The sequence below is a fragment of the Heloderma suspectum genome, chromosome 4, assembly GCF_057233095.1.
Source record: "Heloderma suspectum isolate Gila_16-S chromosome 4, 16-S_ref, whole genome shotgun sequence".
Taxonomy (NCBI): domain Eukaryota; kingdom Metazoa; phylum Chordata; class Lepidosauria; order Squamata; family Helodermatidae; genus Heloderma; species Heloderma suspectum.
The window spans coordinates 107,967,509-107,990,538 of NC_139461.1; the positions used below are offsets into that span (position 1 = coordinate 107,967,509).

Consider the following 23,030-nt stretch of genomic DNA (forward strand, 5'->3'; position numbering starts at 1 on the left):
GTAGAAGGATAAATAGTTCTAAAAATGGCTAAAATAGAATGATGATTAACAATGCAATCCAATGCATGTGAATGGGATTTTACTCTCAGGTAAATGCGTATAGCAGCTTTCTCTAACCTATTGCCCTCCAGATGTGTTGGACTCTATGCCCACCGGTCAGCAGGTCTTAGGACATTGTGGTACCTCTCCCTGATGGCAGTAATTGAGGCGTGTGCAATGGAGGGTAAAAACAGGCATCTGGTACGTGTGGGAAGGATTCAGTTGTTGGCTGCTTGGTCCCTTCTGAAATTTGGTGCCTGAAAAGAACAGGCAAAAGTTCTCCTAATTAATTACGGAAGGGACCTCAGCTCAGTGCTAGAACATATGCTTGCATGCAGAAGGCCCCAGATTCAGTCTGTGTCTCCAGGTAGGACTAAGAAAAAATCCTGTCTGAAGCCCTGGAGAACTGCCGCCAGTCAGTAGGCAATACTGGGCTAGATGGACCAATGCTCTGACTCTGTATAAAGCAGTTTCCTATGTTTTTATGATCCAGCCAAAGTTAACACTTAAATCTCATGGATTTTTACAATTCAGATTTCAGCAAGCTTCACATCCCTCCCACTGAAACCAAACTGCTTAACTTTGGCTGAACTGTGCCCTACATGGTGGCTCAAATAAATCAAGTGAACGTTAATAATTTTTTAAAGCCTGACTTGGATCTCACACAGGCAAGTAAAATGTGGAATTAAATTCAGTGAAATTGCTTTTGTTCCCACAGCAGTGTTATTCTGGTCCTTCGTAAGAAGTTTGGGACTTTTATTTCCCTTTCTTTTGTGCTGTGGAAAGATGATCGATACAGTTTCCATTACAAGGCCGTTTTTCACATGCACCGCTGAACTGGAAAACAATATTTTCCATAAAAAATGTTTTGATGCCACCCAACCAACATTTTGACTTTACTAAAAATGTTGCTTCTTAATGGATTTGGAATTGCTGCTTTATTAGTCCTTCAGTTTGGGGTCCAACCTTTGTAAACAAACATAGCAAAAATCCATAGCACAGTCCTGTGGCATCTGCTATAACAAATTCTCTGCTAATATCAAGTTGTATTATCTATGCCTGAGCACGCTCCGGGAGAGAGCGCAGGACAGGAAGTCCTGGCGTGCTATGGTCCATGGGGTCACGAAGAGTCGGACACGACTGAACGACTGAACAACCTTTATCTATGCCACACATCACAGTTCTGTGAGTAGACAATGTTTCTTACCTTTATCGAAAATTTCCTTCAACACTCCTCTCTTGATAAGCTCCTCTCTGCTTTGCCTCATTGATATTTTTCTTTCAAGTGCTACCAAAAAGAGGAAACAAAATCATAGTTACGACAACAAGATTATTCCAAAAGGTCAGGAAACTTAAAAAATAATAATTAAAATCCCTGCTTATTAAACCATTCTTTATTCTTGACATACTTGTACATCATGTCCTAGTCCATGTTTGCTGATAATCACAACTTTAATAAGCAATAGGTACAAAATTTGTTCTTCCATTTATTTATTTATTTATAAATGTGATTTCAAATTGATCAAATAGCAGCCCAATTCTATGCAAGTTAGCTGAGTTGAAGCCCATTCACCAGGCTGTCAACAATAACCTGTAGCAGCCTCCTTTACAGGCAGAAAGCCATCAGCCTGGGATATAGAAAGACAGGTTTTTATTTGAAATTCAGCAGCAGTTGATTCAGGCCAGATCTCCCCCCCCCCCCCCCAGTACTTCTTCACACAATGCATAATTATCGCACAGAATTCACTGCTGTGAGGTGTGGTGATGGTCACTGATGTAGATGGCTTAAAACCCCCCAGCTCCCATGGTCACATAACTTTAAATGTTGTGACTTCTTGGTTACACTTTGTGTGTGGGTGTTTTCTGCTTTACAATGCTTCTGTGACACTTGAAGGATGCTAGAGATGGAGAGGAGTATATATTTCAACTGCTGTTCATTTTTTCATTTGCTGGCTTTTCCCAGAAATGGTCTTAAATGCACAATAAGCTCTTGATCCAGTTGCCATTGTAATACATGACAAGAGGCTGCCTGACTTATTTCAGTGGTGCCAGATCCCATCAAGAAATTATTCATTTCTGTACAGGTGACCTTTCAGGAACTTTGCAAATCTCTTATTTCCTGTTCACTGCAACAGATAATTGCATATGCTGTGCCAAGCGTGTCCCTTAGGATGTCAGGTCTGCTGAATTTGGCACCAAAATACCATCTCCCACTGAGAGGCAGGTGCAGTGTTACTGCAATTTTGTCAGGTATGGATAACTATTCTGAACATTCACTCTCTCTTTTTGCATAAAGAAAACTCAGCCCCACACATTTATCTACATAGGGTATGAGGTAGATATTACTCTTATGACTGTATGTAATCTAGTGCCAAGAGTATCCCGTACTGGCTTGCCAGCACACCCATCTGCTTTTCCACCATTGCTTGCTCATCCCCCCCCCCCCATGTTCTATGCCTGGGTATAGGGCTACTGGATCCTCAGTTGTTCCTTTTCCTTATGTATCGCATGACCATTTTTAAACTTCCCATGTCATCATGCTCCTCTATCCTCAATTTGTCTCTCCTGCTCTAGAGTAGCAGAACTATATGCACGAAGGCAAAGCTTGTAAGGGAAGCGTCATGTGCCACCATATTCCTGGTAGGACTACTCCAGAACTGGATGAGACCTCACAGGAATACTCTATTGCTGGCTCTAGTATTTACAGGGTTCAAGGGAAGATGGTGGATACCAAGACCACCCCCTGGGAAATAGGCCACTTGAAGAAGCTACCAGTTAAGAGGAATCAATACATCCTCACTGGTCTCCCACCCCACACTCCAGGTCCACCAGTATCACCCCCAGGACCCCAGGAGCAGAGGTGATGGTGTGTTTGAGCAGGAGACAAAATCCAGACATTCAGTGCCTACCTGCAGCACAAGGTCAACCATCCCTGAGCCCTACTGATGACAAAGAAGCCAGATTCTTCATGTGCACCAGATCAAGGCCAGGCTGACAGATCAAGAAGAGGTGGGGCAGAAGAGCCTGCTATAAATCTGATCAGTTGGGGTCTAGCCTGAGCTGCAGCAGCACCTTTTCTTGCTGGGCTCCCCCTGTGCCTCCTTGTGGAGCAGCTCCTCTCTCTGTAACTCTGAACACCTTGATTCCTGACTCACTGGACATCTGCTTGGCCTCTCTGGTAAGGCAGAATGTTAAGCTGCATGGCAGGGATGGTAAGAATGGGACAGTAAGGCACTATTCCATCCTCTGCTGCAGAAGTGGAAAAAAAGCTGCCCCAGATCAGGGCTAAAGCAGGGCTGTCGAAATTCTTTCAGTCTGAGGGCTGAATTCTATTTTGGAGAAGGCCTTGCAGGCCACATTCCAGTGGTAGGAAAAGGCAGTGAGGCCAAAATACCAGCATATTTAGCTTAAAGGTCTTGCTGCCTGTAACTAAGCTTTAGGAGAAGCATTTCAACCTGTTAGAATGGGGGGAAAGCTGCACAAAAGCCAAGAAACCAGCAAATGATTGGAGGTCGGGGGATATGGGGTGTGGCCTTTTGGGGATCCCAGAGGGCTGGATTTGGCCCCTGGGCCTGAAGTTCTGCACCCCTGACTTAAAGGCCTGTGATACCAGCCCAAGTTTTGAGGACGAGGTGGTTAACTTGCAGCCACACAATGTGGGATACAAAAAGCTACTGCACGCTAGAAAAGGCTTTGAATATGGCCTGATTCATATAAGCAATCCAACGGCAGACTTGAAAATACAACAACTTGCTAAGCAGGTCCCTGTGGCAAGATGTTTTGTCTGAAACAGCTCCCCACATGGCTAAGAATTGAAATAAGTATGATAGACTGGAGTGAGGGAGAATTCTGGACTGCACCATTTTAGACTGCAAGTGTTGGGGGGGCTTATGGCCTGAATTGGTGGTATACAACTTTTGGCTGGCCAAGCCAAACCCTGTAGTTGCCCACCAGCCCCACTCCTCTCTGGCAGACCCCCTGGCATTTTCCAAGGGAAAGGCCAGCAAGGAAGAGTGGCTGGCACTTTAAGAACTGAGCCCCCCCCCCCCCCCCGAGCTGTATGTTTGCCATTAGCTTTTAGACACACACGACCCTAACTGGGAAGACAAGATGTACTGAAGTTCCAACAAGACACACTCTCCTCTTAAAGATAATGGGAGAGCAAGACAGCAATTTAAAGACTGAAATCTTCTTGGGAGTTGCATACACAGACTATTATTGAGGCTAAATTGTGAAGAATATAAATGGCAGATAACTTGGCTTTGGTGATTGCCTGCTCACAAGACAAGTTTCTTGAGATCCTATGTGGCATAGCTGTGTTTTGTTAGTTAGGCCGCAGAAGATGTCACAAATGGTTCTCTTTCAATGTTGGCCACAAACCAACACTTTGCTCTTTAAAAGTAAGTCCTTTGTGTGCACTTAGACAGAATTAGGAGATAACAAATCACTTCCTCTACCAAACCAGACTTTAGTTGCTGTGTGTGTGTGTGTGTGTGTGTGTGGCTGTATAAGGGCAATGTGGAATGACTGAAGTAGCCAACACTACAGGTAATAACTGATATGTTCTCTAAACAAGGCTTGCACATTTATATGCTGACAATGTATGGCAGGGATGGCCACATGTGGCCTTCAGCCTGCCTGCAGTTCCCGCCACTCCCCAGTGTGGCCCTTGCTATGCCACCATATTTGGTGGTGGTGGAAAATCCCCCCTCCAAAAAAAACACAACATATGGCGGCTGTAGTGCCTACAAATTTCATATTTAGCTTGTTTGCAAGATAAATTTAACCCTTGTGCTCTATAGTGGTTTGCTGGCAAATTTTGACATACTGTCAATTAAAAAAAATATATATTTATTTTTGTGGGGACCACCATGAACTGTAGAGGTGCCCCACAGACTGCAGCCTATTGGGGTGGCAGGAGCTGGGGAGCAAAAATGGCCCCCAGATTTCCCAGTTTATTTATTTATTTACAATATTTATATACCGCTCCATATCTGGAACAGATTTCAGAGCGGTGAACACAAGGGATAAAACAGTAAAAGAATAAAAAGATTAAAAACACCACAGTAAGATTATACTTGTTTAAAAACACAATGCCAATAAAAACTGTAACTGGTCAATTAAGGAGTGCCTCCTGGAACAGTGCAGTTTTCAGGAAGCGCCGGAAATAACGTGGTGTTGGTGCTTGCCTGACCTCCAGGGGGAAGGGAATTCCAAAGAAAGGGGGCCACCACACTGAAGGCTCTTCTCCTGGTGGACTCCACTTGGGCCATAGGTCTGACGATGGGACACAGTCAAACCTAATATGAATTCATAGTCATATCAGGTTTGACTCTGAGCTATATGCAAGTAGGTTCACTAATATGAAGTCAGCTGATTAAAAAGTTGACCCTCTCCTTTCAAAGAAGTGGGTAGATGCAGTATTAAGAATATATAGTCATGGTAAAGAAGCAATTCTATTTCCAAAATGTGTTGGGCAGAATAAATATTTCAATCACTTCGAGAATCACCTTTCTCTTGATTTTGTGCTTTAAAAAATCACTTGCAATTATAACAATACAAAACAAAAAGGGGGAACAAGCAAACAAAAAGGGGGAACAAGCAAACAAATAACAAAAACCTAACGACAAAGCATAACCATTCACAACAACTATTCACAACACTATTAATTAAAACAGAAAGAAAAAAGATTCAACTCTGTTTTTCTGTTTAAACCCCCTCCCCCCAACAATCCTGAAAAAATCACCTTCTGTGCTGTAAATAGCAATACAATTTTCTATCGCGGCACAGGGGCAACTTTTTTAACATTCACAGCAGGAGAGGGTTGAACTCCCCTTGTGGTGTAGTGCCAATCTAGATCCCTCTGCCGTACTTAATTTTTTTTAAGGCTTGATGTTTAACATGTAGTTATGCCCTGAGTGGGGAAGATAATCCACTGGGCTACACAGTCTCACACTTAGAGTTGTTTTAAGGAGCTGCTTGTCTTCCCTGTCCGTCCGTCCCATCCCCCCCCATTTCAACTGGATTCTGCAAACCATTTATGTTAGGTCTCAATGCTGACACCCTTACTGGGAATTTTAAAACATATCTCTGTCCTCGGAAATAAATCTCTCTTCTTGTTGGCTCCTTTTCTGGCTATATTTTTTCCTTCTACTTCCCCCCTCTCTGCCTTTACTGTTGGTCTGTTTGCCTCTCTCTTTATTGAGATTTTGTTATTCTTTAAGAACCGAGGCCACGGAATTTACAGAAACCTCCAGACCAGCAATTGACAAAGTAGAAAAAACTTGTAGATGAATAGAGATCTAGAGAAAGAAAGAAAGAAAGAAAGAGCTGAAAACAAAACTTTTAATGTTGAAGCAGGATACAGAAGAATGGTTTCGATCCCAAAGTCCAGTAAACCCAAGGAAATCCAGATACATAAAACTTAAACCACTTTAGAAGCCGTAGTTAATAGAAGGAATTGCACTGGGAGAATCAGGGATGCTTGAGCTTGCTAAAATTCTCCAAACTTCACTTCAAAGCTGGGTTTGGCTTGCTCCCATTCTTGTTTGCGACCTATTTTGTTTGTTTGTTCCAATGGATAGAATGCGCATTTCTGTATGCATTTTTAAAAGTACACATTTTTTCACATATGAATGTGAGTTGGGAATTTGCAAACATTTTCTGATAACATGTGCTTCTGTTTGCATTTGAAAATGGGGGTCTTTTTGAGAGACTTGCAAACTGAAACAAAATTCTCATATATTCCTTATTGTGCTAGATGAGAAATCCAAATGGGATGGATGCACATTTCTCATATGAGGGAACTGAAAATCAATCTAAGATGCAGCTGACCCCAGGAAAGGACATTTCCAGCCAGATTGAAAGCAGACTTTCTTAATGGATTTCACAGACCAATCAGAGCTGGCTTGATAGAACAAGAATAGGCAAAATGTAAGAGAGAAGATCTTGAGTTAAATAACATAAGAAAAAACAACAACAATATGAAGAGAATGTGATGCTAAGTAAATGCAAAGCGAAGTAATACATATGATCATGAAATGGTGTCACTCACTCTAGCAATATCTTCTCTTAATAAACAGAAACGCAGTTAACTGTGAGCAGATAAAAATAAAAGCACTTCCAAAAAATCTTTGTGGAGTTAAAGGTGAACGTATATAACAAAGGGGTAATATGCCAGCCATGCTAAACATGCTTGCACAGTCAATCAAAATTCTCAGCAAGAGACAGCAAATGCATTTTCAGGCTCTGCGCTGACTTCCCCTTGTACCTCAAGCATGGTCACAAAAACTGGGCATTATGACTTTTTTAGCTCCAGACCTAAAAGTAGCTGTTACAGTCTCTGTAGTAGCCACGGTAACTGTCCTTCTGCAGGTAGAAGTGGACATGATGACAGATTTGGCATTGTACCTGAAAATGGCAGCCTGCCTCTAACATTATGTAAATATGCGACATGATTGTACCATACCATACATTTTGTTGCCCCTTCCATATGGGGCTATTGGACGTGGAGGGGTGGGAGGTGCCACACAAGGTATCATGGTTTGCCATAACTCTATGTAATGAGCAGGACAGAGTAGAGGGCAGTACAACATCAGGTCACTGTTTGTGATGACAAAGTGTTGCTACTGCTTGTCCTGTCCTGTGTCGAGCCCATGTCAGCAAAAAGACAATGTGACTAGGGATGGCGGAGGATTCTGCCACAGATCTCAGTGAGGACGAATGCCAGTGCATTTGGCCCCCCGAAATCCGTGGCGGAACGAAGCCACCCCGCCCCACCACCCTGCGAAAGGCACGCGAAACAGAGCACCTACCTGGTGCCGTTCGCGCTGCTTTGCGAATGGTGGCCACCATTCGCTTCATGATTTTTCACCGTGATAGGCTACGTAAATATACCATTTGCATCCCTGCAGAGGCCGTGATAGGCTACGTAAATATTTACGTAGCCTATCATGGCGGAAAAAAGGGACTTAAATGGTGGTGGCTACGGTGGCCACCATTTGCGTCCCTGCGCAGCCCAGCAGCGGCTGGATGTCGCTGTGGTTGGGCCCAGCCGGTGGCTCCGCTGAGTTGCCGCAGAGTGGAGTCGGCCGGCAAGGATTTCGGGGGGAGGGACAGAGCGCCTCCCCCCCACCGCGGATGTCACGAAATTAAACAGGTAAGTCGTTCCGTACATCCCTAAATGTCACTCTGCTAACTCTCATAAGCCGTTTCAAATTGGTGAACTTCCTTGTGTCAGTCCAGCTTGAATTAACATGTTTATTTATTTATTGGTTACATTTATCACATCCAAGGAGCCCACGGTGGCAAACATGATCCTCCTCCTCCCCATTTTATCCTCACAACAACCCTGTGAGGTGGGTTAGGTTGAGAGTCAGTGCCTGGCCCAAAGTCACCCAGTGAGCTTCATGGCCAAGTGGGGACTAGAACCCAGGTCTCCCCAAGCCTAGTCCTACACCCCAACTACTACACCACACTGGTGATGAATAGGTTCTCTGTGCATCCAGATTTCAAACACATTCATCAGTGTCTGTGTAAGCTTTGGCACACAGTTGCCTATCAGCAAATCTGGGTGCATGGCAAACCAAATCTCCCAGTCACACAGAGGTTAGGAAGAAAAGGCTATCCCCTGGCACTCTGAACAGATGAGGGGAGCCTAACAATAAAACCAGTCAACAATGGTATAACGAAAGAAAATGGGAACAAGAGAACATAATCACCAACACAAGATATGTAATGAATTCCTTACAAAACAAATATAAGGTACTTTCACAACCTCCACTGGATGTTCATTCCATTGCTAGACTGCTCTTATAGGATCTCCCTTGTTAGGCACATAGTGTTGGATCCAGAGTAAGCGAGTTGAGCTCTGTTCCCGTTTAAATCTATGGGACTTCATTTAGCCATGACATTTCAGTAGGACCCAAATGCAAGTAACGTAATCTGGATCCAACCTAGAATGTATTGAAATGAATTAGGTCAAAATACAAAAACAAATACACCCAACAAAAGTTATTGCAAACTTCTTTTTTTTTGCAAAATGCATTACAATAATTATAATGAGTATTATAATTTCAATATCATAAATCTTTTCAAAAACATATCTATTGTATTAAACTGCACATGCATGAGCTGAACTAGTTTTGGGAAAGGAAATAACAAAACAGCTAGAGCCACACATTTTAGCTAAAAAAAAGTTGGTAAATGTGGAATGGAAAAGGCATTTAATACTTTTCCTTTTGTGGGAGTGAACATGTTGGTTCCATCTTATCTGTGCCCTCTAGGTGGCTATGCCATGAACAAAGACTTCATGCTGTCCAGCCCTGTTTATGCTATTGCCTTTAATCTTCTTTCTCCCTACGGTAAGTTCCTTCACCCTTTCCTCATATGACTTCCTGGGATCCTTTATCATGTGTAACTCTGCTATGCTGAAGTGTTATTTTAAGATGCAAATCGACAGAATAAGTAATAAAAAAGGAGATGAAGTAATGATTTCCTTTATTAGGTGGTTTCCCCTGCATGCTAAAATAATAGCTGTAGAGCACTTTCAGGTTTCAAAGCATTTCATATGCATTATCTAGCTGCAATCCTTACAAGAACCCTGTAAGTAAGTCAGTATTATTATCCCCACCCCCACCCTACTGCAGATGGGAATGGGAGTCAGAGGCTGAGAGAGAGTGGCTCACCTAGTGAATTTATGGGAGATGTGAAATTCAAACTGGGGACTTTCTGATTCATAGCTCAGCCTCTTTAGCCCCTCCTCTACACTAGGGATGGAGGAATCTGTCAATTGTGGTTTCCTTCAGTTTCTCATTTTTTCAGTCTTAAGTTCAGTTCATCTTGAACTTTAACAATTTTCCCAGTCTTACGTTTGGTTTGTCCCGAACTTTTGAGAATTTTGGTTTAAAAGTTCACATGAAAATTCATATGCATTTTTGTGCACATTTCTCCTTATACATGTATTTTATGCATGTTTGTCTAATTTACACATTTTTGCAAGCAATTTTCCTAACGTAATGCATTTTTGGACACTATATTTCCTTATATAAACATTTGATACACATTTTTATTGGAGAACTCCATTGCAAAATTCAAAGTTCAAATTACAAAGGGTACCTGAGTTTTGGTTCTGATAGTGGCTCAAAAGTGTGAAATTAGGTAAGTTCACATTAAAATGCAAACTGAACAAATTTCTCTTCCATCTCTATTCTACACTAGCTATATAGCCTTGCTAGGACTGTGGGCTTGGTACAGTACAATTTTTCAGCCATGCAGTGCCATCAAAGGTACTTCTGTGGTGAACAGCACACTACCCATAGTCTCTATCGCTAGACTTTTGTTGAGTTTATCCCACCATCTTTTCTAGTTAAAAAAAAAGTAAAATATGAAAGCAGATAGTATATATGTACAACATCCTTAGATAAAACTATGGGTGAAATCCAATAGTTTGGTTTTAGTGTAGTTTCACATTTTTTCAGGTTTTAGTCTTACAGAACATTTGAAGCTCTCTTTTACTTTTGCACAAAAGGATCCTCTGCAGGATCCCAGCTCTTTCGGAGCAGATTTTGAGGATCCGGGGCGGAGGGAGAGAATTGCTCCTCTCTTGGTTCCATTGTTGGAAACAGTTCCCATCACTGGTACTACTTAAAAACAAAGTAAAAAGAACACAAAAAGGTCAGATCACATTTTTTAAAAAGGAAACCTAACTAAGCCTACAACCTCCATTTCAGACTGGATCAAGTGTTTGGATGGGTTTGAGGTGAACTAGAAATTGACAAAAGTAACAAGGTGGAGATAATCATAACAACAAAACGATATGATGAATCAGCATTTCTGTCTTATCTGGAAGCCAGCCAGATGTCCCTGTGTACCAACTTAAAAAATGGCCACCACTGTCCTGTGTTCTGGCTTGATTAAGCACAAATAACTGCCCAGAAAATAAAGGGACAATGGGGACTCAGGAATGATGCTGTGTAAAACAGTTGCAACCACTGCATGGCCTTTCATCACTACAAACCTAAGGCTGCAATCCTGTATGCACTTACTTGGAAGTAAGTCTCACTGAATACAAATGGGACTCACTTCTGAGTATACGTGCATAGGATTGCACTGTATGCACCCTATAAACCAGAGTAAACAGAATGGCATTAGTGTTTGATTTATATCGTGAACTAGACCTTCTTCACTGCCCTTGCACAGAATGGTTGCTGGTTATGCTAACGCAACTGCTCGGCATGGTGGAAGTACTGTGACACATTTCTTCAGCACCATTTAAGGTGCAAAACAAAATATAAGCCTGTGAGCCCCACCCAGGCAATACTGTAACGCATCAGCTATTTAATTCCTTACTACAAACAGGTATAACAGAGAAGAAAAATAGTGGATTGCAGCAAGTAGGAGTACTCGAGTATATCAACCAGGGAAGAGCAGATCACCAACATTGACCTACCACTCTACTGAAAAGGAAATTAATTGCTTTCACAGAAAAGCTGCATGTGAAATGGTACAAGTTCAATGAATACCTACCAAAGTGACCTTTGGGTACTTGTTTCACATTTTTCAGGAGATGATGGAGCACCTTATTTTGTGTGTGTGTGTGTGTGTGTGTGTGTGTGAGACTGTCAATGTGAATGGCACTTGACAGAGGTCTCTGCCTTGAGGAGTTTACAATCTAAAATATGAGATGGAAACAACAAAGGAAGGCGGGGTGGGGGAGGAAAGTGGAGGAAGGGTTAAAGAGCAAACAATATGTGGTTGTTTCAGGTGCATGTGCTTAGGCTTGGTGCCTTTAATTAAGAAAGGGACACTCATCTTGCCACTGGCTGGCTAACAATGCTGCACATCAGAGGAATTCTGCCATGTTGTTTGGTGGCCATGTATAGGCAGGCCACTCACATACTACCAATAAGAGGTCACGGACTGGCATAAAAATTGTATATGTGAATTTAGATGTATGGCTGCAAGTGTAGAAATAATTACTATAATTCAGATAGAAATACAATACATCTCATCATTGTGGGGAAAACTGTGACCAGGTAACCCAAGTACCTGCTCAGTCTGCTGTCCAGGTGCTAAATGTTTATGGGCAAATTCTTATGTCTCTTTATCTTTTAAACCAGACTTGGACTGGACAGCCCTTCAAATAGAGGACTGTCCCCTGTGAAGTATGACACATGGCCACCCTAGCCATGTAGTCTTCACAATTGGGCTGTTCACTTATTTGAAGAAGGTATACTGTATTTTACTTCAGGCAATTCCTAATTATTATTGATTGATTGATTAATGATAGAAGTGTAATACTTGAAGTGCCAAAATAGTAAGAAACTGGAAGATGAAATCTTGCCTAGTTTTCCAAGGATGCAGAAGGAAGGAACAGCTGTTCTGTAGACTTTGACTAATGTTTCTTAATAGAGCTTCACAGATGCTCAGCCCATTTACTAATGTAATACTGCTATTATAGGTGGAACTTTTACATTAAAGGAGCTTAAGATTACCCAAACATCAAATCAGTTCACAAATATGAGTACGCAATTTCATATTTCTATGCAAAGCATGATGTTAGATGGTATTTTCTTAGGACATGGCGCATGGTCTGAAAGCATGATACAGCAATCTTGCTGAAGCTAAGCAGGGCATGAATGGGTCTGCACCTGCTCAGGGCCTGGATGGGAAACCATGTTCTGTCTGGGAACTTTATGCATGTTGCCATGAGCTCCACAGAAGAAAGCTAGGTTATAAATAACATAATAAGTAAAATGAGCAACTGGCCCCTCAGCTAGAAAAAATGCCTCTAAGCTAAATACAGTGCAACTGAGCCTACTTGACTGAACTGAAGGATCTACACATCATGTTAGGGAAAAGTGCTTGCAAAAATATATATGTTAGGAAAAATTGTACACAAAAATGTGTATATTAAGAGAAATGCATACAAAAAATGCATACAATTTTCATGCAACTTATACAGTCAGGGCCAGAAATATTGGAACAAGGATAACTGTTTTGACAGTTGGCCTCTGTACACCACCACACTGAAGTTGAAAGGAAACACACCCAGATGGGAGCAAAGTCAGGACTTTCAGCTGTAATTCAAGGTGTTTGACAAAAGTGGGGCACTAACCATTCAGGAAGTACAGCCAGTGGCATACCCACCCCCCATCCTTGGTGGCTCATAGGTAATGGAACAAACCAACATCATTTCAAACTTAAGGACTGCCTTTAATACCTGGATGAAAATATTTTGCAGTCAATGACTGCCTGAAGTCTGGAACCCATGGAGATGACCAAATGCTGAATTTCCTCCCTCAAGATGCTTTGCCAGGCCTTTACTGCAGCTGCCTTCGGCTGCTACTTGTTTGTGGGTAGGGATGTACGAAAGTCACTTACCTTTTTGAAGGGTGACATTCGTGTGGGGGGGGTACTCCATCCCTCCCCCTGAAATTCTCTCCGGCCAGCTCTGCTCCGCGGAGATTCTGCGGAGCCGCCAGCCGGGGCCGCCCGAGCCGGACATCTGGCCGCTAGGCAGCCTGCAGGGACGCAAATGGCGGCGGCCATAGCCGCCGCCATTTGCGTCTCTGCATTTTGCTGTGACAGGCTACGTAAATATTTACGTAGCCTATCACGGCAACCCCCCCCCACAAAACAGAGGATGCAAATGGCGGCTACGGCGGCCGCCATTTGCGTTCCCTTTTCCCCCCCACCGTAATAGCCTGCATAAATATTTACGTAGGCTAAAACGGCAAAAAAAAAGGGAAAGCAAATGGCAGCCACCGTAACCGCCGCCATTTGTGTCCGCTGTTTTGTGTTTTTGCTGTGATAGGCTACGTAAGTATTTACATAGCCTATCACGGCCTCCGCAGGTGCGCAAATGGCGTCCCTGCATTAGCCGTGATAGGCTATGTAAATAATTATGTAGCCTATCACAGCTATAATGAGGAAGCGAATGGTGGCCGCAGACGTGGCTGCCATTCGCAAGTCAGCACGGGCGGCAGCAGGTAAGTGCTCCGTTTCTTGCACCTTTCATGGGGTGGGGGGGTGGGGGGCTTCGTTCCGCCACGGATTTCGGGGGGGCGAATGCACTGGCATTCGGCCTCACCGAGATCCGTGGCGGAATTCTCTGACATCCCTACTTATGGGTCTTTCTGCCTTCAGTCTTGTCTTCAGCAAGTGAAAAGCATGCTGTATTGGGTGGAGATCAGGTGACTGACTTGGCCATTGAAGAACATCCCACTTCTTTGCCTTCAGAAACTCTTGGGTAGTTTTTGCTGTATGTTTTGGGGCATTATCCATCTGCAATATGAAGCGGTGTCCTATCAGTTTGGTAGCATTCAGCTGAATCTGAGCAGAAGTATAGCCCTATACACTTCAGAATTCATCCTGCTGCTTTTATCAGCAGTCAGGTCATCAATAAACAACAGTGACCCGGTTCCATTGGCAGCCATACATGCCCATGCCATAACACTGCCTCCACCATGTTTGACAGATGATGTGGTGTGCTTTGGATCATGAGCTGTTCCTTTCCTTCTCCATACATTTCTCTTCCCATCATTCAAGTTAATCTTGGTTTCATCAGTCCAAAGAACCTTATTCCAGAACTGCGCAGGCATTTTTAGGTGTTTGCTGGCAAAGGCTAATCTGGCCTTTCTGTTCTTGAGCGTTACCAGTGGTTTGCACCTTGTTGTGAAGCCTCTGTATTTACATTCATAAAGCTGTCTCTTGACTGTAGATGTTGACAATGAAATGCCTACCTCCACAAGAGCGTTCTTGACCTGGCTAGATGTTGTGAAAGGGTTCCTCTTCACCATGAGCAGAATTCTGCGGTCATCCACTTTAGTTGTCTTCCGTGGTCTTCCAGGCCTTTTGCTGTTGCTGAGCTTGCCAGTTAATTCCTTCTTTTTCAGGATGTTCCGAACTGTTGTGTGGGCCACTCCCACTGTTTTTGCTATCTCTCTGATGGGTTTATTTTGTTTCCTTAACCTAATGATGGCCTCCTTCACTCGCATGGACATCTCTTTGGACCTCATGTTGGGAGTTCCAGTGAACAGCTACCAAATGCAAATGTAACACTTAAAGTGCGGTGCCCAGAACTGGATACAGTACTCCAGATGAGGCCTAACCAGTGCTGAGTAGAGGGGAACTAGTACTTCCCAGGATTTGGAAGCTATGCTTCTATTAATGCAGCCCAAAAGAGCATTTGCCTTGTTTGCAGCCACATCACATTGTTGGCTCATATTCAGCTTGTGATCTACAACAATTCCAAGAGCCTTCTCGCTTGTAGTATTTTTGAACCAAGTATTCCCCATCTTGTAACTATGCATTTGGTTTCTTTTTCCTAGGTGCAGAACTTGGCATTTATCTTTGAAAGACAAGTATCAAACTGTGTTGAACTTAAGAGTAATGTATCTTATTTGACAGAGGAAGGTCAAAGCCAGCAAAAATAAAAATGCGGTAAGTGGTGAAGGATTGCCATATCTTAACAAGCTGCCCTTCGAAATAGATTCACATGCATGGAGAGGGCTCTGCACCATATTCTGCGGAGAGATTCACAAATAGAAGACACTCGGGCAACTGCAAAATACATGGCTAACTGGATAGCAGCATGTATGGGAAGCTGGGCTGAGGCAGTTGGCCACATCTGCATACCAAAACATACTGTGCTATATAAATAGGCACCCAACAATCACATACATCACAATCCTAAATATGTGTACTCTGAAGTAGGCCCCACAGAACTCAATGGGACATGATTCCTTGTAAGCATGCTTAAAACTGCCGCTTAATTATATGAGCGAGGAAGTACTGGGGAGTTGCAATCCCTGGGTCTGTGCATGTCATTCACATTCAAAGTGAAGGTTTGCCTATCTCCCCCAAGGGCAGGTACCTATGTTTTCTGATGCAGGGACAGCTCATGCATCTCCTCTCGACAAAGAGGTCTGAGCATCTACTTTAAACACAAATTACAAGCATAGATATGGAAAGCCCCACGCTTGTGCACTTCCTAGGTAATATCCAATGTGGGCCTTCCGCGGGTGGGTGCACATGAGGCTCCTGCTGGTGGCAGCCGAGATGTAGTGCTTCCAGAGGGAAGTGCCATAATGAGCAGAAATGCTCATTTCTGAAGGGGAGGACCTGCCCCTTCCAGAAATGAGCATTTCCGCTCGCTGTGGCGCTTTCCCTTAGAAGCACTACATGGTGGCTGCCAGTAGTAGGGGCTGGACATGCACCACCAGCAAGGCCACCTGTGTGCACGCTGCCACCAGCCACCCTGGGCTGCTCGTGGAAGGCCCACATTGGATACTATCCCTTGAATGATTAATGTCTGATTACTGTTTTAGACAGAATAGCAAGTTTGTGATTATGCTTAACTGTTCCAGGGGTGCACACTTTTCAATTCCCGGGGCGGGGCAGGGCAGCTGAGGCAAACCCAGGGCCACAGAGAGGTAACCCAGGGCAAAACAGTCTTGGCCCCTCCTCCTGCACCCCCGTCATGCTGTCAATAGATAACATAGCATACTATGTTATCTATGGCTCTCACGTGCAAGGCAAATGTAAGTATTATTGGTATTAAAGATCTACCTACTGATGTAAATGTGTCTACTTTTGTAGAAAAGCTTCTGCATGAGACACTCCCGGTGTCATCTAATTATTTACTTGATACTGAGCAGGCATTCCGTGTTCCAAATGCCAAAGGGACTGGTTATACGTTTATAGTCCAATTTGCAAGAATTGCCACAAAAAATTATATCTTGCGTCTGGCAAGAGGGGGCAGAAATCTTGTTTGGGGATCAAAATGAGAAAAAGTCATGTTATTTCCGGATTACACCAAAGAAACTGCTGATAAAAGAAGGCAATTTACCAAGGCGAAAAATCTGGCAAAACAAATGAACTTACAATATAATTTAAAATATCCTGCTACATTTTGCATTGTTTCTGAAAGTCAGATGAAGAAGTTTCTAAATCACAAAATGGTGGAGGTGTGGCTAATTGGAAAATCACGTGAGACTTCTGTTTCAGCCCCATGAACTGAAATCTATAAACATGTTTTGTTAACTGGCTATGTTTAGTCTGTAAGATCCAGGCTAGGCCAGAGATAATTGCTCATATATATTCGTCTTTCTCATTTTTTCCCCTTTTCCTTTAAATCCTTTCTTTTTAAATGGATATGTTATACTGTACTTAAATTTACAGTTTGAGGGTGTATAGAAATGTGCACACTCATTTATATATCCAGTACAAAATATATTAGTGATTGCTGTAAGGTTGATTTTAAGCTTTATTATTATACAACAATATAAAATTTATTAGTGACTTATTATTTATACTTTCTAATTTCCTTTCTTTTTTATTATTATTACCATCATTATTATGAGACTGGTTAGTAATATTTCAGGCTGGTTAAATTGTTAAGCTCTACTATTATATGTTAACTGAAGGGCAATATATGGTTATTGGAAATGAATTGTAGGCCTGCTTCCTTGCTTTAAGACTGATGATATGATATTGAAATGTAAGGTTGATTATCTATGCTGTACTGAATTGTACTATTGCCAATGTTATAGGTATAACTTTTAGGTAGAATGGTATTTGACGTTTGTGTGTAATGGAGTTTAAATTTAATCCTTTTAAGTAACTTTTTAATATTTTTTCATTTTTTTTCTTGCTTTCTTCTTCCTTCTTCTGTTTTCTTTTTTCATTTTTTCCCCTCTTTTTCGTTATTGCTGTGTCCTCATAAGAATACCGTATTGTTGGGAAACTGTAGATACTGATTAGGCTGTTGGTACTGTTTATTTCATTTATAAAGATACAAACAGAATAAAAAGTATTTTTTTTATAAAAAAGATAACATAGCATACTTAAATACAGGGAAGAGCAACATAATATATAATTTAACATGTCCAATTTAATGATGATAAATTCATTAATAAACCATGCATGCCAATTTATTAGACAGTCAAATCTACTTGATAGACATGCAAAAGAAATATCTTGCAATCTCAGGAAATGACTAATTATCATAGTATCTGTAAACATTATTTACAATGACTAAAATTAGGAGCAGAAATGATTGTGGACTGCATAATTCATACAAAAATCCTTTATTACAAAAATTAATGAATCTTCTAATATTTAAAGCAGGTAGCCTACTGGAATAACTTCTTCCTTGCTTTCATTTTAGTGAACTTATCAATAAAGTTATCAAAAGAGATTTGCCTAGCAGGCTTACTTTCTGCTGAGATCATAATAAGGTTGTTCAGCCTTCCCCCCCCCCCCCCCGAGACTGTCCTTTACAAATTTCAGTATATTAAAGGTATGCTCACCTGACGCAACTGAACATTCCTATTTTATTTACGCTATTTATATCCTGCTTTTTTCTTCTTCAAAGTGGTCAAAGCAGGGCTGGGGCCTAGTCACCCTCCCTCCCACTCAGGGCTGTTCCTTGTCCCAATTTCCAGTCCTCAGACAAGGAAACATACATTGCAGGGAATTCTGGGAAGAGGCTTCCTGTCTGGCTCTGCAAAGCTACTGTCCTGAAGGTCAAAGGGGAATGATCAGTTAGGCACTATTGCACAACTTTACTAACAGTTGTCCCTGTTTCCATTGTAATGCTGCCCCTAGGCTGTGGAGTCTGACCTCAGTTGTTATGAGCCAACAATGTGATGTGACTCGATGGTCTTGTAGGCCCCTTCCAACCCTACTATTCTATGATATGATTCTATGATTCAGTCACAATCCTAATAATCTGTTCATTAGGGAGCCCTCAACAGGGACAAGGGTAGTGATACTAAAGGATTTTGTTTGGTCCACATTTCAAAGTGAACTGACCTGATCAACACCTTTCTGAATAATGCGCAGCTTGGAATGGAATTATCCTTCAGATTTTGCACTTTCCCAAATTTTGCAATGCAGTTCTTGGCTCAAAAAATGTACCAAAATGCATATTTTATAATAAAATGCATTTAGACATGAGTACTTTGTGAGAAAATAAGTTTTAAAATATGTATTTTAAATAAAATGTTTGTTGTTATTTTTTTAAAAAATGCAGATTAATCAAGAAATGGGACTCATGAATGAACACATGCAAAACTGCAATGGCCCGAAAATAGACTGACGTATCCATCCTTAATTAAGGGTCACTGTTTAAAACAGAAACGCTGGCTAATGCTAATACACAGGTGAGCCAACGTCATATGACAAACTTGAAGGGACTATATTGCACACAATCTATGGAAAGGAAATCCATTTTCAGACAACCTAAAGAGAGCCACGAGGACCAAAATGTTGTGCAAGTGGCAGCACTTTTGGAACAAACTAGCCAATTCCTGGAGTGCAGGATTCTAGTAGTCTTGTATAATGGCAGTTGGCACTCCAGCACAGGAGTGATCCAGAATTCACATTCTGATACTCATTGAAGTAACACCTGTAATCTCCTTTCATTCACTATCTTAATCTTCTGGACTGAGGACAAAATTCAATGCTGCCCTTGCACATGCGGCCAGCCCTGCCGTTTCTGGTCTACGATGAAGCACTTCCAGGGGCAAGCCCCCAAATGAGCAAAAATGCTCATTTCTGGAAAGGGCAGTCTGGTTGGGCTGGGCCTGCATGCAAGGGCAGCATTGGATTCTGAATCTTGGCCTGTATCTAACATGCAGGAGAAGCAACATAATATTTCAGTGGGAAGGGAAACCATGCAATGGAGCAAACTCTTTAATGGGGTTATTATGAAGCCATCAGTTCAAGATCCCAAGATAAGTGTTCACAAATGTATGAAGTAATTAGGCCAGTGTTTAATCCTGCTGGGTGCAAGTAGAAAGGAAGAGAGCTAAGATATATTGACAGTTTCTTCAAAAATTATCATCCATAATTGAAAAGGAAGTGATTATTGAAACAGAAAATGACTATGACTGGGGGTTCTACTCTATTAAAGTAAGGGAGGGCGGGCATTAAATAATGCTGACTTAAAGTAAAATGCCCTAAATTTAGTTGCTTCTTTATGAAGACAAAGTATCTGCTGTTAATTAGTTAGTGGCAGATAGGAGTCTAAGGCTGCAGTCCTATACACACATACCTGGGAATAAGCCCCACTGAACACATTGTATCTTACTTTTGAGTAAACATGCATGTGATTGTGATGTTAAACATAAGATGTGCATATAAGTAATGTTAGTGCAATCAGTGGAATTTACTTCCACATACGGTGTAAGATCCTTCCTTGCAAGCAAGACTTAGAGATACAGTCTGCATGTGAATCAGCATTGGGCAACAGTGCTCTCATATGTAGAATGCCATATGTCAGGGGTGGGCAACTTTGGGAAATCCTGGGGCCATTTTTGCCCCTGACCTCCCCTGCGGGCCAGAGTCTGCTGGGAGCCATGAAAATGTTTTAAAGTGGGTTTTAATGAAAAAAAGTTATCTGAAGCACTACAAAGTGCCAAAAAAATAAAAATCTAGCTTGCAAACAAGCTGGATTTGACTTTTTTGGTGCTCCATCATGGCTGTAATTTTTTCTGTAAAAAACATTTTTAAAACTTTTTTTCAGGGTCTGTAGGGGCAGTGGGATGGTGGCAGATGCTGCACTGGGGGGCAGTGAGTACCACATGCAGTCCATAGGCTGCATGCTGCCCACTCTTGCCATATGTGATCATGCGCTACAAAGGTGGGATGGACTGACTGCAGTGCAGGGCCCAAGCATCATTTCTTTGGGCCTAGTACAAACTTGTGACATGGGCCTTATCGCATACACACTCCACAACCCCATCCCATACATGTAATGAATGAACAGTTTCTATTGTAATTTTTTACACCTTGGACATTACACCACAGCCTACAGTGGGGCTCACTAGGCCCCCAAACAACCCCACCCCCTTTCCTATATTTGTATAACATAACATCTAGCCTGAAAACAAATCCTTCAAAGCTTGCTGGCTATTTTTTAGTATTTTGGCTAGTCCTAATTAGTGATTGCACCAAAACTCAATATTAGTGAATTTGTAAGTTGAATCTGGCATGTTTGCAATTCTTGAATTCATGAACTCCACCTTAGAGCCAATGAACTAACATTTTTGTAATACAAACAGAGTTAGTTTACATTTTGTGCAACTACCTTGTGCAGTATGCAGGGGCAGGCGGTGGCGGGGGGGGGGGATTTTATTTATTTTATTTATTACATTTATAATCCACCCAATAATGTTCTCTGGGTGGATTATGGACAGTTAAGCTACAACGTCTTAGAATAGTTAAAAATATAAAATACAATACAAATATTTAAAGGAATAAAATACAATATAACGCAAAATGATTTACAGCACAGGAATCGATAAAACAGCCATAATAACCTAGAACTAGGTCTCTAAAATGCCTGCAAGAAAGGAAAGGTCTTTGCCTGGTGCTGAAAATATAACATAGTTGTCAGGTGAACCTCTTTGGGGAGTTTATTCCACAAGTGGGGTGCCGCCACTGGCCCTCTCTCTTGTAGCCACCTGCCTAGCTTCCTTCCTCCTGTAGCCACATGCTTAGCATACTGTGTACAGTTTTGGTCACCACACCTAAAAATGGATATTGTATTGCTGGAAAAAGTACAGAAAAGGGCAACTAATATCATCAAGGGGATGGGGCATCTCCTCTCTGAGGGAAGGTTACAACAGCTGGGATTATTTAGCTTGGAAAAAAAGAGGGTAAGGGGAGACATGATAGAGGTGTACAAAATTATGCACGGTGTGGAGAAAGTGGACAGGGAGACTTTTTTCTCCCTCTCACATAATACTAGAACCCAAGGTCATCCCATAAAGCTGGTGGGAGATTCAGGACAGATAAAAGGAAGTACTTCTTCACACTGCGCATAATTAAACTATGGAATTCGCAAAGATGTAGTGATGGCTACCAACTTGGATGGCTTTAAAAGAGGGTTAGATAAATTCCTGGAGGAAAAAGCTATCAATGGCTACTAGTCCTGATGGCTATGTGCTCCCTCCAGTACCTGAGGCGATGTGCCTATGTACACCAGTTGCTGGGGAACATGGGTGGGAGGGTGCTGTTGCACTTGTGTTCTGCTTGTGGGTTCCTGGTCGACAGCTGGTTGGCCACAGTGCGAACAGAATGCTGGACTAGATGGACCCTTGATCTGATCCAGAAGGGCTCTTCTTAGGTTCTTAAGTTCCTTTGGCAGGGGCACCCAGAGGAGGGCCTCTGAAGTTGACCAAAGGGTCCAAGCAGGTACATGAAGGAGGAGATGTGCCTTTAGATACTCTGGCTTATTAATAAAACTACAGTAAAATGAGATGGTCCAGGTTTTTTTTAATCATTTCCATCTTTATTTTTTTAAAAATTTCTTTAATTATGAAGGCCTCTCTTAGAGTTTAGGAAGCATGGCTCCTGATGCGTGCTTCCAGAACAGGGCCAGAATTGTCCCTGGAAATGGTGCTCTATGTGATCATGATTCCCAAGGCTGTAGGGATAGACAAAATGGGCTCTTGGGTTAGTTGGCTTGCCATGGATGTGTGGATGTAAGCCTTCCCCAGCCTGCTACCCTCCAGACATGTTGGATCGCAACTCTGATAATTCCCAGCCAGGTTGGGGAACGCTAGCATATGCCTTAGTCACAGGTGACATTACACAACAGGGACACATGAGCTCACAATTCACTCCTGCTAACATGAGGCTCACTCCTGCATCCTACTTGTGTGAAGGAGCAACACACAACGGAAAGGTTAAAGTGGCCCTTATTTCTAAGGGTGCATTTAAGATTAGTTTTTGCTTATGTAAATTGTATTTATTTATATGAAATCTCATTAGTATCTACTAGGTTATTCATAGGAATAAACATGGTACTGTTAAGGCTTTATGGAGTAATGCTTTACACTGAAATACAATTCAGTGTAATGTCCTGGGATTTTTTTTAAAAAACAACAACTTAAAGTGATCTGAACTTATGCCCTTTCTGTCTCAGATTTTCAGTACATTCCTACCTGTCTCTAGCAGGTTTACGCTTGAGTATAAAC

The 23,030-nt window shown here is 42.1% G+C and overlaps 1 protein-coding gene across 1 annotated transcript in view; it reads right to left on the reverse strand.

Annotated features, from left to right (window-relative positions):
- Nucleotides 1–23,030, reverse strand: part of PHACTR1 (phosphatase and actin regulator 1) — a 396,386-nt gene that overhangs the window by 85,175 nt on the left and 288,181 nt on the right. The window contains exon 4 of the mRNA XM_084850304.1: nucleotides 1,247–1,327. Within this exon, the coding sequence (XP_084706430.1) occupies nucleotides 1,247–1,327 (81 nt within the window). The remainder of the gene's footprint in view (nucleotides 1–1,246; nucleotides 1,328–23,030) is intronic.